At 40.9% G+C, this 12,067-nt stretch overlaps 1 protein-coding gene across 1 annotated transcript in view; it reads right to left on the bottom strand.

Annotated features, from left to right (window-relative positions):
• Positions 1–12,067, bottom strand: part of LOC120519065 — a 125,056-nt gene that overhangs the window by 63,903 nt on the left and 49,086 nt on the right. Inside the window, exon 9 of the mRNA XM_039742152.1 lies at positions 9,637–9,786. Coding sequence (XP_039598086.1) covers positions 9,637–9,786 — 150 coding nt within the window. The remainder of the gene's footprint in view (positions 1–9,636; positions 9,787–12,067) is intronic.

The following is a 12,067-nucleotide window of genomic DNA, read 5'->3' as shown; positions in this document are numbered from 1 at the left end:
TCTCATGACCAGGTCTGCCAGGGAACAACATCTGGTGATGCCGCCTCTGCGTGGTATCACATTTCAATCCAGACTCTTTTCCTGTGTAGTTCCTAGTTGGTGGAACAAGCTGCCCACCTTCATCCGAACTGCTGACTCCCTCAATGTGTATAAGAAACAATTGAAAACCATCTGTTCTGTGGAAATCTGTCTAATTGATTGGAAAAAAATTACTCTGTGACCTTTCATATTGTTGGTCACTTTGTTGTTACATTAAGTTTAATTGCTTTACCGATTCTTAATCTATGTATGTAAATTTATTAGTTATTACATCTCTCACTTGAGGCAATTGTCTTTTGCTATCTGTCCTATTACACATACTGAACAAACAGGTCCTAACCTGATGTTATTGGATTATGTTTACCTCCTTTGTGAGTCTCATTTGGAAAAAAGTGTCTGCCAAGCAAATAAATGTAAATGTAAATAAATGTAAATGGTTATTCACTCACTCAGTCTCTCACTCACTTATTGCACAGATAGTGTAGGCAGTCAGTTACCCTGTGGTCTTTTTTTTACAGTTGTTTTTAATTATTTCAGCTAGATTAAATTTAGAGAAAGATTTGAGACTTATTATTATAATTTATGTCAATCACTGTAATGATTTACAATACGGCGTGGCTGCCGTTCCTTTCAGGGTTTGTCAAGAAGGAGTCTAACTGAATGTTATTGGTAGCTATGATTATGCTATCCAAAGAGCCACAGTTTGCATGATAGGTCACATTTGACATTCGGGTCACATTTGTAGCCCACACTGCATTTGTAGAAGATGTTATATGCTTGTCTTCACACATGATTTGTTTGGCTGATTGACTTCTTCTTAATGATGATAATCTATGAATCAGCCAATTGATTCATTTTTTCCTTTGATATCTTTCACAATATACTGTAAGGACAATCACAAACTGCTTAACAAAGAACTGTCAAAAAGAGCACACCAAACTAATTGTAGATCAGGACTGTGTTTCGTTCAAAATCGTGTTCAGTTCAGAGAGGTCAGTGTTCTTTCTGTTTGCACAAAGTTAATTTCAAACAGGAAAAACATAGCTTTTTTTTACAGGCTAATTTCTAGATAAGGAGGCAAATAAACTGTAGTATTATAGGAATATGCATCAAATTATAGAATTGACATTTTAGAAATGACAAGATTAAAAAATATGGAGAGACCCCAAAAGATGTGTGATGATTTTAGCATGAAGTTTTAGATTTCAAAGGCAAAAATATCTTCATATTTCTATTTATACTGCAGCTTATTCTCGTCAAAACTCTTCTTGCTAAATTGGAAGAAAGGATTGCTTTATTGATAGAAATAAGGAAGACAATTGTTTGAGATCTCAAGCAGTTCCTTGTTCTTGTGTCTGTCAAGCAAAAGCTGTTTCCAATCAGACAGTCAGATAATTTGAAAACTTAGAGGAAGTGTTAAATACAAGCAGATTTTTAAAATAAATCCTAAAATCTGGGTATTTTTATTTTTTTGAAGGTTACTCAGACACATTCATTGTGATGCTCACTGATTGATTTTTTTCCACTGTCAGAGATATGTAACACTTGTACTCTCATTATTATTTTAGAAACATGATTACCAAAACAAAAAATCAAAAGGAATGACATTCTTAGTCAGGTCTCCAGATTACAAAGTAAGATTTTTATAAATTGCAATGATGAGGAAAAATCAGACAAACATTCACTGTGAAAAAATGAGGAAGGCTGAAATGCCAGGAGATGAAAGAAACTACAAATCAAACAACAGCCACTCAGAGAGAGGAAAAAGAATTTCTATGGTGCCTCCATGCTTGATAATCAAAAACAAAAACGATTTTTCTTCCAAAACACATAAAAAGAGTTACACTTTTTTCCATTTTCATCTCATTTTTGACTCAGGCTCTCAGTATTGTCAGACTTACAATCAAACGGCACCACTGCACAGCCATATGCTCTCACAGTTGTAGCTAATGATAGTAAAACCACCAGCAGAGCATAAGAGGCCAAAGCACACTTTTTGCTATCTGTGAACCACTTGTCATTTGATCTTTGTGGTCACAAGCTAGCAATGTATATAAAGAGGTAGATGTGCAGGTTAAAACCTAAAATATATACACTACCATTTCCCAGGAAGCAAACTTAATTTAAGAGTCATAGTCACTCAGTTGCAAACAAGATGAAGAGCAACATGAATATCTTGGTATAGGAGGTCATTGAAGTACTGAGAGATGGATAACTTTTTTATTGGAATTAACAACTTGCATACAAATAAACAAATGAATTGGTATGTGCAGTTTGTAGAGTCATAGTTGATCAGTTGACCATCCTTCTTATACATTCTTATTTTATTTCTTTATTCATTTATGTATTTATTTTGTTCACCACATTAAAATTACTAGTTCATTATCAGTCAGAGATGATTCTTATTTAATGGTAAATATGTCTTAAATTTTGGCATTTCAGTATGTTAGTTCAGTTTATTGGTAGGCTCACATCAAAAGCTTTTATAGATTTGCTTTCTTAACCAAACTAGTTAAGTACCAATTTCACATTTTACACTGTGGTGGATGGTCGGGGTCCGAAGTCCCTTTGACACTTGGTCCAGGGGAACAGTCATGGCCTACACACTACTTCCCCCAGAACGCTTGGTGGAAGCCCCCCATGGGACATCGGAGCTCATTCTTGTTGGGCTCAGTGGCCACCACCAGGAGGAGCTGCATGGCTTCCTGAGCTCGTCTGGGCGGCAATGCAGCCACACCCAGAAGTGCAGCCAGATGCAGGTTATCAAGCACCTGCAGCACTGCAGCACTTCCGAGTGGGCTATAAAAGGAGCTAGCAGCCAAAACTCTGGGAGCCAGAGTCGGGAGGAGGAGGACAACGCTTGTGTTGGCTTTTGTGTTTTCTGTTGTGCTTATGGGACTGTGCTGTGGCTGAGGGGCACGGGGAAGATGTGTCCCCCAGCTGAAGATAAATAAATATTTGTTTTATTTTTACATATTCCTCCCTGTCTCTCTGTGCCAGGTCGGGAGCCTATATAGTGCCTTTATTGCGACAGTGGCGTAGTTGGCAGGATTCCTGTCTGTCCTTGAGACAGGGACCTGCACATTTTTTTGTGTGGGGACCCGGCACAGAAGCGCGAGACACGTGTATGGCACTGCAGCACGAAGGACACATCCCCAAGACAGCGTACCGAAGCGCGCACACATGGTGGAGGACCACTGAAAAACTTCTAGGAACACCACGCATCCAGGATGACGGAATCCGCAGGAAGGTAGGTGCCGGGCCCAGGGATAATCAACCCTAGGCCTGTTATACAGCATTTCCATCCACCCACCTCCTAGATGCCGATGGGCTGGATTCCTTTTGGTGGCCTGTAAGCGCCTGTCTGTGGCGAAATGGCAGGGTGAGCTCTGGCGAGAGCGAGGACAACCTGAGCCCCCACTTCGACCCTGGACAGCACAGTTTTACCCAAGGAGGAGCAGGGAACTCTCTTCTTAGCAGGTAAGGGGGTGAGGGATGTGTGTCGGCTCCCGGCCGATAAAAGAATACAGGCGGGGGTGATAAACCTCCCCCCCAACCCTGAGAGTTACACAAAGGGGCCTGCGAGAATAGCACAGGGCCTCACTGTGACAATGTGGGTTCTGGCTCCACCCTCCCATCTGATTTGGAAGCACTCGAACCCAACACCGTCGATAATGAAACCGAGTGAGCTAGTCAGTGAAGGCAAATAATTCGAGCAAGGGGATGGTTAAAGAAAAAAAGGTGCAATAGTGCTTTTATTTAAAACAGTCAACAATCTGGTGTTCAAAATAAAGTGCAGTTCTTTCTTCAATAAATAAATAATCCATAAAATGAAAACGTGGAGGTTAAAACACTAGAAAAACACAATCCTTTAAAACGAGGTTAAAATGTTTCTTTGGGAGCAGTCTTTTAAAAAAAAAAAACAAACAACAAGCCCGGTGCATCTTTTAACTTGGGACTCCCCTGCTTCTCCCTGTCCAGGCTTCGCAACAGGGGAGCCACTCTCATGCTGCAGCTGCCCTCTTCCCTTCACTCTCACACGAGACTGGAGACCACCCGATCCCTGGCTTCGGTCTGGCACTCAACCCAGCCTCAGAGACTTGGATTCCCACAACAGCCAGGTCGCCCACGTTGGGGATTCCAGCACCAAGTCTCTCGACTTCCGCTGCCTTTCCGCGGCCTCTCTGCGGCCAGTCGCCTTCCCTTCGTCACTCCCGCTACCTGATCGCTCAGCGGGAGCGACATCCAAGTCAATTGCCTGGGTGTAGTCCCAACACCCCAGGCCCTCGCAGCTGCCCGTGAGCGCTCGTTCGCTCGCTCGCCCACTCGCTCGCTCTTCGCGGCTCTCTCTCTCTCTCTCACCGACCTGCTTCCTCATTCGCTCCCGGTAACCTCCGTCCTCTCTCCTTTCGCTCTTTCTTTTTCTTTCTCGATCTCCACAACCGACTCGCGCTTCTTTTAAAATGACGAGGGCCACTGCAGCTGCAGCATTAGCCACGGGACAATCATGAATGTGGGCAGTTCCTCACCTGTGCACTAGGTGAGAAACGCCCACACTATGGATCGCCCCGCGGACCACTATGGCCCAACGTCCCCTCGCTAAACCGCGAGCACGGTGATCATTTATTTAAAACGAATGGCCTTTGCTCAACGAGCTGTGGACCCATAACACCACACTCGCTGGCTCACAGTCGGCGTGGTTGGACCGGGCGAGGTCGGATTATGTCTAACCTACTTTCGGCTGTATGGGAGCTGGAGGACATCCTCCAACCCATACAGTCCTTATGTCAGGTTCTGCAATCACTCCAGGAGATTCTGGAGCGGCTGGAGACAAATATCGGCATGACGCTAGGAGCCATATTGGAATGGCTGAGACAGCGTGATGCTGGATTCTCCAGCCTGAGGGATGCTGTGGTACAGGCAAGTGACACCTGTGCCGTACTAGAAAAGAGAGGGCTGGGCGAAAGGGCGAGGTATTGGTTAGGTCCGCATGCCAGATAGCTACGCCTCCAACACATGACGCCGCGGTGATGACCAATTGCGCCGCATTGGCGGGGCTGATAGAGGTGCTGACAAGGGAAAGAATCGGGACATCTCAAAGCACAAACTGTGAAAAATGCTCAATGTGATCAGGTGGGCAACTCACAGGCATTAAAAACTGAAAAAGTTTTCAGTACACTGGCGACCAGCCCAACTTTATTCCAGTTCACATATGATAATAATAAAAGATAATTCTTTATATTTCCAACTTTTGCAATTAATATGCCAAGGTCAAAGTGTTTTATTGGAGAACTAAAGACTAACATAATCTTTTAAAAAAGAGCAAATCAGCTGTTATAATATTATTCACCAAGTGTGTTCAAAATACCATCACGTGACAATCTAAATGTCCTCACATTTCTACCTTTAACCACAGAGCTTTAGCACAAGTTTTAGTTTGATGCTGTGAAACTTTTTTAACATATACTTGTGAATGACGTATGTGAAAATTATGTTATATCTCAAATTAAGGAAGTGATCTTTGCCACCCTGGTTTACATCCCTCAGACTGATACCTCAGGAGACTTTTTATTAAATATTATCCATCCCTTCAGTTTTCTAAACCTCAGACAAAATATTTCTAGAATCAATGAGATTCAGAGCCTTTGTTGCCAGCACAGCACACAAATCTGGAAGAATTACTGAATGGGACACCAGCCAGTGTTAAAGCAAAAACAAAGTACTTCATAGTCTGTCAATTTTAAGGCATCAAATGAACAAAAACTATCATCTACAGGACACAGTGAGATTGTTTAGTCTCCACACCGTCAGTAATGAAAGTCAGGATCTCAGAGGTGAAATGCAGCAATGTTGACCACTTCACTGTGGTACCCCATCCTGTTTAGAAATTGTATCTGATAAATCTTTGAATAATTTACTTTGTGAAAAATTAACATGACCAAGAAGGAGTCATGTCACAGAATTCCACTATCACTTGTACAAACAGGAATGTCTTTTGTTTCATTTACAAGTTCAAATCAATTCTTTATGCCCCGCTCTCACCTTAGTGTACACACATTTCTGGTAGAAAAGGCCAAGCAATCTGAATCATCCTTCAGTTTTCTAAACTTGCTATGATCTAATTTAGGATTGTGAGGAGTCAGTCCATATGTGGAAACTGGACTGGTTTCGAACCCAGTGTCCTGGAGCTGAGACAGCCGTACTAACCATAAGCCTGCTCTGCTGCCACACTGGAGGTTTAAGGGACTGTCTCAGTTAAGACTCAAAATTCTGGATAATGGATAATTCTGCTGTGTCTCTTCTTCATCCAAGAATGTTCAAGGGTATGTAATAATACAGAAGACAGGCTGGTGGTATCAGAATATCAATCATAACCACATTTAATGGTGGGCGGCACGGTGGCGCTTTGGTAGCGCTGCTGCCTTGCAGTAAGGAGACCTATATTCGCTTCCCAGGTCCTCCCTGCGTGGAGTTTGCATGTTCTCTCCGTGTCTTCGTGGGTTTCCTCCTTCAGTCCAAAGACATGCAGGTTAGGTTCATTGGCAATCCTAAATTGTGCTTGGTGTGTGTGCGCTGCGGTGGACTGGTGCCCTGTCTGGGGTTTGTTTCCTGCCTTATGCCATGTGTTGGCTGAGATTGGCTCCAGCAGACCCCCATGACCCTGTGTTTGGATTCAGCGGGTTGGAAAATGGATGGATAAGGAATCAATCTTTATTTTACATAGCAACCCAAAGAAAAATATGTAACAAGTTAAAACATAAAATCATTATATGCATGATAAACAGCAAAGTAAACAAAAGAATTTGAATGAACATGTAATGACAGGACAGGGTGAAGTGATGGGGACTGGAAGGCTAAACAGTAGATTTAGGATTACAAGAATTGATGCAGAAAACTCAACTTACAAAATATACTTAAACGTAAGAAAACACAACAGAGTGTTGAGTTGACATTTCGACTTTAATCTCAACATAGACCTTTTTTTCTTCACTGTGTCCCTAGTTTTTTTCTCATTTCTGTGGCCCTAATATGCTTCTGTATGACACTCAGATAATGTGCTGTGACTCGTATTTTCACGGCGTCTTTGATATTGACTTCTTTTTTAATTCGGGCACTGTGCAACTTTATGAACTTGAACTTTTGAGTGCATCTGCCACGCTGTACCACTCCATCAATTTCCTTTTGTTACTTATACCAATGCTTAAGCCACCAGAGAGTATGTTTTTCCTTGCCTCTGCTTCACTGCGCAGGACCTCCATTTCGCATTCACTGATATTCTTTTTTTTCCTTGTGCTTCTGCCATTATCTTTTAACAAAACACTGAACGGAAGGGATTATTTATATTGATTTGCATATTCAAATAAGTAAAATTCTGGGAGGAGTCAGGGAGGGGCTGTAGGGGCATTCACACGCATTAAAATTCACGTTGATTGAGATTTATAAAGGGAAAGTGCACAGAACTTTGCTTACGCACAATTTCATACATCTGAACTTGAATTTTTTTCCATGTAAGCTCCTTTCTAGTTTTGTCCATATGGCACATTTTATTATGAATTCTACACACGGCATTATACATGAGGCCCCTAAAGATCGAATATTTTCAGTGTTTGTTGTGTTAAAGTCAAGGCTTTTAATTTGGCTTGTAGTTATTTATTTTTGTTGTTTTGTTATGTATGAACTATTATTTTTTACAAGTTTATGTAATTTATGTCAGTTTTCTTTATAACTTGTCAACGATGTACTGCTCCTTTAAATGTTTAGCCATTCCGTGAACTTTGTGGGTGAAATACCTAAAGGCGGACCCACCCTGACATCACTGCTACTGGATCCTCTTTATGGCATTATAAACTTACCAAATAGAGAACCCAACACTGAGTGTTTCTAAATTTATTTTCAAATTATATTGCTTTTGTCTCTGGGTTCTGCTCGTCGGATTGAGTGTTGGGACTTGTTTGCCTTGGATTGTCTTTTTAGCCAAATCATTTTGCAGTTTTTCCTCTTTAGAGATTTTGTTATAGTTTCCAGTTTTTACTAATTTACTCTTCATTTATAAAAATTACAGTTTGCATTGCCAGTACAACCCAGACTTTTATGAGTTCTGTTCCTTGCAAGGAACTTTTATGAAATTTGGACTATACTGCATATTTTGAATTTTTAAAGGCAGTTCCCATTTTTTAGTCTGCTGGTGGTAGTTGGAGAATGTCTGTCTGACTTGAGTGAACAGTTTCTGAGCTGGCCAGTGGTGATCCTGGCCTATTTTGTGGTCATTCTGGAGGCCTCAACTCACTTTATCATGTTCCTGACTCCATCTTACACCAATTGTTACCACATACTGGTAAAGTATTTGAATCAAAATATGATGTCACTAAGTGACAGTTGCTATGCTTATGATTTTTAAAAGGCCAATATTGGGATATCTCAAAGACATTAAATAAAAAACAACGACCATCAGGGCAGTGTGAAGGCATTAACAAGAAGTTTCCATTACAGTGGTGACCATTCTGATGTGCTCTTATTAAAACTGCATCTGAGGGCAATATGTATCACAGGTCTAATATTTATAAATAATACTTATCTTGTTGATGCAAGTTTAAAAATGCTAAGAAGGGGCCGCTAAAATGTTCTCAAAGTTGTAAACTTAACCACATCAAAATGAAACTAATTATACTTGGCTGTACGACTCTGTGTAAAACATTTTCTCACATATTCCTGTGAATGACATATGTGAGAATTACAGAAAGTCCCAAATTAAGATGACCAGGACACTTGGTGCAGGAACCTCACTTCTCAGCAAGCTAAATTAAAGCCTTTGAACTGCTCAATTTTGTCTGCTCAACTTCACTTATTTGCATCCCTCAGGCTGATATCTTTACAGACTTATTTATAAATTTCATCCATCCATCCAAATTCTGAACTCAGTTAAAATTACTTTGGAGTCAGGAGGAGTCAGAGTCTGCCCTGCCATCCTGCCCACCACTACAGTACACAAATCCCCTATAGGAGGCCAGAAAGCAAAATAACAAAAATTCTTATGTATAGGACATGGTGAGAATGTTTAGTCACCAAATCATCTGTAACGTGGCTGAACATGAAAGTCAGGCGGACAGAAGTGGAACAAACCAATGCTCTCCACTTCATCACAGTGCCGCATATCATCCATAAACTACCTCTGCTAAATCTGTGAACTGATCAATTTGTGCTAATTTAAAATTATGTGTGAAAGCTGGACATACCAAACCAGTTGACATTGGGCTCAGACTGACGAGCTGGTTTAGTTAGTGTATGTAGCACTGTGAATGATATGCATAGCTGTTATTCTCCACATATAAAATGAATTATGCTAAATGCTTTTTTCTGTTAAGAGTATTAATAAATGGCATCAGCAAGGCTAGGCCTTATTAGATAATTCTACCAACTCCGGTAGCTAGCATGCTACAGAAGGGAAAGAATGCAAATAATATATTTATTTAACACCTCATATGAGTGATTGATTCTGGAACAAAAAATGGTTAAAAATAATTTTATATCATATCATAAATATATATCACAATGGTGCTGACATGCTGCAACAAAAGAAAGGCATCAACACTGAGTCACCCACAATATGAGCTGGCATTTTAACAATTAAACGAGCAGCTTCTAAGCCAACTGCTGGGGAGCCTATAAAAATGGCAAGCCTGACACATCCATACAGATTTCCAACTAGTGCGGCTAAAACAAGCCGTCCTTCTAAAGACAGCAAGCTACCTATAAGACCAATGTAAAAAGATCAAGAATTCATTGGGTCACACTGGTGAGTGCCACACAGTGCTATATTGGTGTCTGGAGTGGAATGAGGAGAAAACCTACCGTCCAACTCAGCAAAAACACTGAGTGTCGTGGAGGCCCAAAATTGACTTTTCGGGAACTTCTGAGGAGTTGCTGGAGAGTCTCGACATTGAGATCTGAGGTCTGGAATGATGGGTTACAGCCTCAGTTCTATCATGTCTGACCTTGGCCTAAATGTAGTTTCATTTATTGTACTCTTTTTGTTGTTATTTAAGTTTTTTTTTATTGTGCATGTTATACTTTGTGTCCTTTATTGAATTTTATTTTGTTTAATAATTACTTTTGAAGATTCTGAAGTATTCTAGTGGACCCTTCCTTCTGTGAGTACCTTTTTTCTGGTGTTTCTGTGGACTCAATTTTTTTTTTTTTGCATGGGTCACCAAACTCTGTGTTTTGCCTTTTTTTGCTCTTCTTTTTCCTTTTGATAAATACATCATGTTATTTTAAATGAGCTTTCTATATGTTATTTTTTGCTTCAGAAGATATTTAAGGATTGTTTTGTTGTAGGCTTGCCACTTTTTTACCTTTGTAGGCTGAAGCATATTTAATGTTTCATGCAGAAGCCATTTTGAATAGTAGGCCTCAAGACTTTGCCTTGTTTTGGTATTTCATGGTGGGATTTCTCAACAAGTACAGGAAGCAAGACAATCAGTGCCTGGATGGAGCCTAGCTGGGATCTACTCATGAAGGTGTAAAAAGTGTGGCAAATCATGTTGACAATGACCCCAGGGGAGTGTATGAGGCAAGACTGCACAGGAAAAAGATGAGGCAGACCTCAGCAACATTACACAGCAGTTCAGAATGGAGAGTCTTGTTGTGAAGATTCAGGACCCAGAACACTTGTCCAGGAAGGAAGATAGTCACACAATGAGGTTTGCCTGTCCACAAAAACATCTAACACCTCTGCTGCACCACATAACAGTCCAGCACTTTGTGCTGTGCAATCTGTCAACAGAGTGCTCAAGATCATTTCCCTTGTGCTTTTGTCTCCAGCCACATGAATACAGTGGAAGAGAAGAATGCCTCGTTGTTTTGAAGAATTTGTGTGCCATTGCAAGAAATTAGAAATATTTGCTGGTGACAGCAACTTGAAAAGACTGTTAATGTTTTTGAGAAGTTGTATCAGCTTAAGGCAGGAGTCAGTTATGAGTCACAAATAGTATGAGCTGACTTTCTATCATGCAAATGAGCAGATTCAGAGGCAGCTGAAGAGCAGCTTATAAAAAACAAAAGTCTGCCACAGTCGTATGGATTTCCTAAGGACAGCAAGCTTCTTAAAAAAGCAATATATAGAGAAAGAATCCAATGGGGGCATTCTGAATCATCCTTCAGTTTTCTAAACTTGCTATGATCTAATTTAGGATTGTGAGGAGTCAGTCCATATGTGGAAACTAGACTGGTTTCGAACCCAGTGTCCTGGAGCTGAGACAGCCGTACTAACCATAAGCCTGCTGTGCTGCCACACTGGAGGTTTAAGGGACTGTCTCAGTTAAGACTCAAAATTCTGGATAATGGATAATTCTGCTGTGTCTCTTCTTCATCCAAGAATGTTCAAGGGTATGTAATAATACAGAAGACAGGCTGGTGGTATCAGAATATCAATCATAACCACATTTAATGGTGGGCGGCACGGTGGTGCATTGGTAGCGCTGCTGCCTTGCAGTAAGGAGACCTATATTCGCTTCCCAGGTCCTCCCTGCGTGGAGTTTGCATGTTCTCTCCGTGTCTTCGTGGGTTTCCTCCTTCAGTCCAAAGACATGCAGGTTAGGTTCATTGGCAATCCTAAATTGTGCTTGGTGTGTGCGCTGCGGTGGACTGGTGCCCTGTCTGGGGTTTGTTTCCTGCCTTATGCCATGTGTTGGCTGAGATTGGCTCCAGCAGACCCCCATGACCCTGTGTTTGGATTCAGCGGGTTGGAAAATGGATGGATAATGAATCAATCTTTATTTTACATAGCAACCCAAAGAAAAATATGTAACAAGTTAAAACATAAAATCATTATATGCATGATAAACAGCAAAGTAAACAAAAGAATCTGAATGAACATGTAATGACAGGACAGGGTGAAGTGATGGGGACTGGAAGGCTAAACAGTAGATTTAGGATTACAAGAATTGATGCAGAAAACTCAACTTACAAAATATACTTAAACGTAAGAAAACACAACAGAGTGTTGAGTTGACATTTCGACTTTAATCTC

The sequence above is a fragment of the Polypterus senegalus genome, chromosome 18 (assembly GCF_016835505.1).
Source record: "Polypterus senegalus isolate Bchr_013 chromosome 18, ASM1683550v1, whole genome shotgun sequence".
In the NCBI taxonomy this organism is placed as follows: domain Eukaryota; kingdom Metazoa; phylum Chordata; class Cladistia; order Polypteriformes; family Polypteridae; genus Polypterus; species Polypterus senegalus.
This window is presented reverse-complemented; position numbering and strand designations above follow the sequence as displayed.